We start from the raw sequence: 2,755 nt of genomic DNA on the forward strand, positions 1-2,755 counted from the left end.
TGAGATATTTAAAAAAAATAATGAAAAGTGAAAATTTTGAAAAGAAAATTTAAAAAATAATTAAAACTGATTTGAAAAAAAAAGTGAGAAGTGAAGTCGTCGTGTTAGAGGACGACTTTACTTTTCAATTTAAACAAAGTCGTTATGTCTAACGACGACATTACTTTAAAAAACCAAAAAAAAAGAAACAAAACCGGTAGGGGGAAGGATGACTTCATCCTGAATGTTGCCCTCCCCATTACGACTTGACCCAATTTGAAAAAAAAAAATTTAACAGACTCTATTTTATAATTTTGTATTGAAAGAAACCTTGAAATAAAAAAAAACCAGGAAAAGAAAAGAATATACTAAGTAACCAAAAGAAATTGGAGAGTTGAAGACAAAACTCATAATTTAGATTCACATGTGCACATAACTCCAAAGTTCACGTGTTGAGTGTCTTTGTGATAAAATATGCTTGATTGCTTTTATAAAAGTTCGCTAATAGGATAGAAACGTCACTGTCCAAGAATAAACGAGATTATCATTTTATTATTATTAATATTATTATTATTATTATTATTATTATTATTATTATTATTATTATTATGATAACAATATATTTGGGAATTAACTATGTGTACTACAGGGTCCATCGGCCAAGCGAACCAAGGTCAAGCGGCCACAGGTCGCCCACTACAGGTGGATCTCACCTTAGACGCTGATGTGACAATCTCTTCGGAATCTCATTGAACACGCTAAATCGGCTACCTGTCAGCCAGACGGGCTAAACACTCCCTCCACCTTCAGATCCAAATGAACTTTGTCTCCATCTCCATGGAGACCCTCACCCATAAGGACACTCGTTAGGCCGCACGACCCTCAATCGGACGATCATGCCAAAACCTGAATTAGTAAGTTAAATAAATTAAGATAATATAAGTCAGTAATCAAGTTTAAAAAACAATTGAGTCATGATTAAGAAACCCTAATCATAGGCCCACACCGAAAACTATAAATAGAGGCCTGTGGTAGGTTGGTGAGGATCTTTAATTTCGCATTTATTACAACAGTTACTATTATCTACCGATCGGCCTTAATTAACTACTTGAGCATCGGAGCCTTTAAGACAGGTACACGGATCGTCCGAGTGACCGAGCGACAGAGGAGAAATATTGTATTAAACGAAGGATTAGACGAGTTAATTAAGGAAAATGCAGATAGTAAAGGTTAAAGGGTAACTTGAATGTTGACAGTAGGTGCTTGGTTTCTACACCCAAATCATAAATAATGATTATAAGTTTTGATAGAAAAGTTATTAATATAATTCAATTTTGGAGGGGATGTTATTTTATGTTTAGTATAAATAATTTTGAAAAGTAATAAACTTTAAAATTTTAAATTATATTAAGTATATAAATTATAATGTTAAATATTTAGTTATTTATTTTTAAATGAACATATTAACTTAAGTAAATTATAATTTAAGAAAGTCACGTTAAAAAATATTGAAAAATGTCAAATTTTATATCTTTGTAATTTTAAAAATTCAGCATAGAGTTGGTTTTGGTGGTGATAACATAATAAATGGACAAACTATTTTTTATTAAAATTTATTTTTTAACACACACAATATATTTTTCTTCTCTTTCCAAATTATATTTTTATTTTATTCATTAAAATATTTTCAAATTATATTAAACTTTTATTTTATTCATTAAAATATTTTCACGTGTAATTTGTTAAAAGTTTGTTAATAAAACTTAAAACTTTGTTATAACATAATTTTCTCATACTAAATAGCTGCTGCCGACGTTGCTAGTACAGAGGGGAAAGGGAGACTAGTCTGCATTTAGTGTGGATTTTGTGAAGCAGTGAGAAGCAGGGTAGCGCATATGAAGAAGCAAGGATCAACCCGTTTCCTGATGTGGGTTATGATTTGTGTTCACGTTTATCTGGTCATTGCAGCTGTGTCATTGTCGGAGTCCAATGACTCCACTTCTGTGTGCAATGGCTCTGTAGAGGACTGCCTCACCCTCCACCACTTGGACTCTCAGCTTCCCACCGTCTCCAGCTCCCACTTCCGCAGAATGCTTGCTGCTGGACCCAATGGCCCGACGGCGGGTACACAAAATCCTGATGAGCCGGCCGTAATGTGTCCGAGGGTTTCAAAGTACAAAACATGTCTGCCGCCGATAACTGGTCAAAGAGTAAATTGTAATCCGTACAACAGGGGATGCTAAGGTTGTGATTGAGTGGGTGAAACTATTTATGTTTGAATGCTTTTCTTTCCTCCCTCCACTGTTGTTGTGCTACGTCTTATTATTGGCCATATGTTTTCGTCATATATATCTACAATAACTCCATCTCCCGAACTCAATCAATTCCGTGAAAGATAGAGATTCTGAACCACTATATATATGTATGCTTAATTTTCGGCTTTCAATTCATTCAAGACTGTAACTATGAACCCTGTCTTAATAATAATGGATTGTTGTATTCTACTTTCTACTCTTCAAGCTCAGGAGGAATGGATCGAAATCTCCTGTAGCCTTCCCCTCTTTCAACATTTATTCCATTATTAATGTTTTGTCAGGTCAATTAAGTAAATTTCGTTAGTTTTAACGGCTCTTTTCAAGTTTAATTAAATTTTAAATATCTATTCAATTTTGAGAATTTTTAATTAACTTTTTATTAAAAAATTCTTCACTGTTGTCAATGATTCAATTGTTCTTTCCATTTTTCATCTCCAATTAGTCATACATACACATATATG

At 33.0% G+C, this 2,755-nt stretch overlaps 1 protein-coding gene across 1 annotated transcript; it reads left to right on the forward strand.

Annotated features, from left to right (window-relative positions):
• Positions 1-1,778: 1,778 nt before the first annotated feature.
• Positions 1,779-2,483, forward strand: LOC114186294 (uncharacterized). The gene has a single exon (XM_028074349.2). It carries the CDS (start codon positions 1,875-1,877, stop codon positions 2,220-2,222), a length of 348 nt encoding a protein of 115 aa, XP_027930150.2. The 5' UTR covers positions 1,779-1,874; the 3' UTR covers positions 2,223-2,483.
• The last annotated feature ends 272 nt before the right edge of the window (positions 2,484-2,755 follow it).

This window comes from Vigna unguiculata, chromosome 5 (genome assembly GCF_037176805.1).
Source record: "Vigna unguiculata cultivar grain cowpea cultivar isolate G323 ecotype 2 chromosome 5, ASM3717680v1, whole genome shotgun sequence".
NCBI classification, from domain to species: Eukaryota; Viridiplantae; Streptophyta; class Magnoliopsida; order Fabales; family Fabaceae; genus Vigna; species Vigna unguiculata.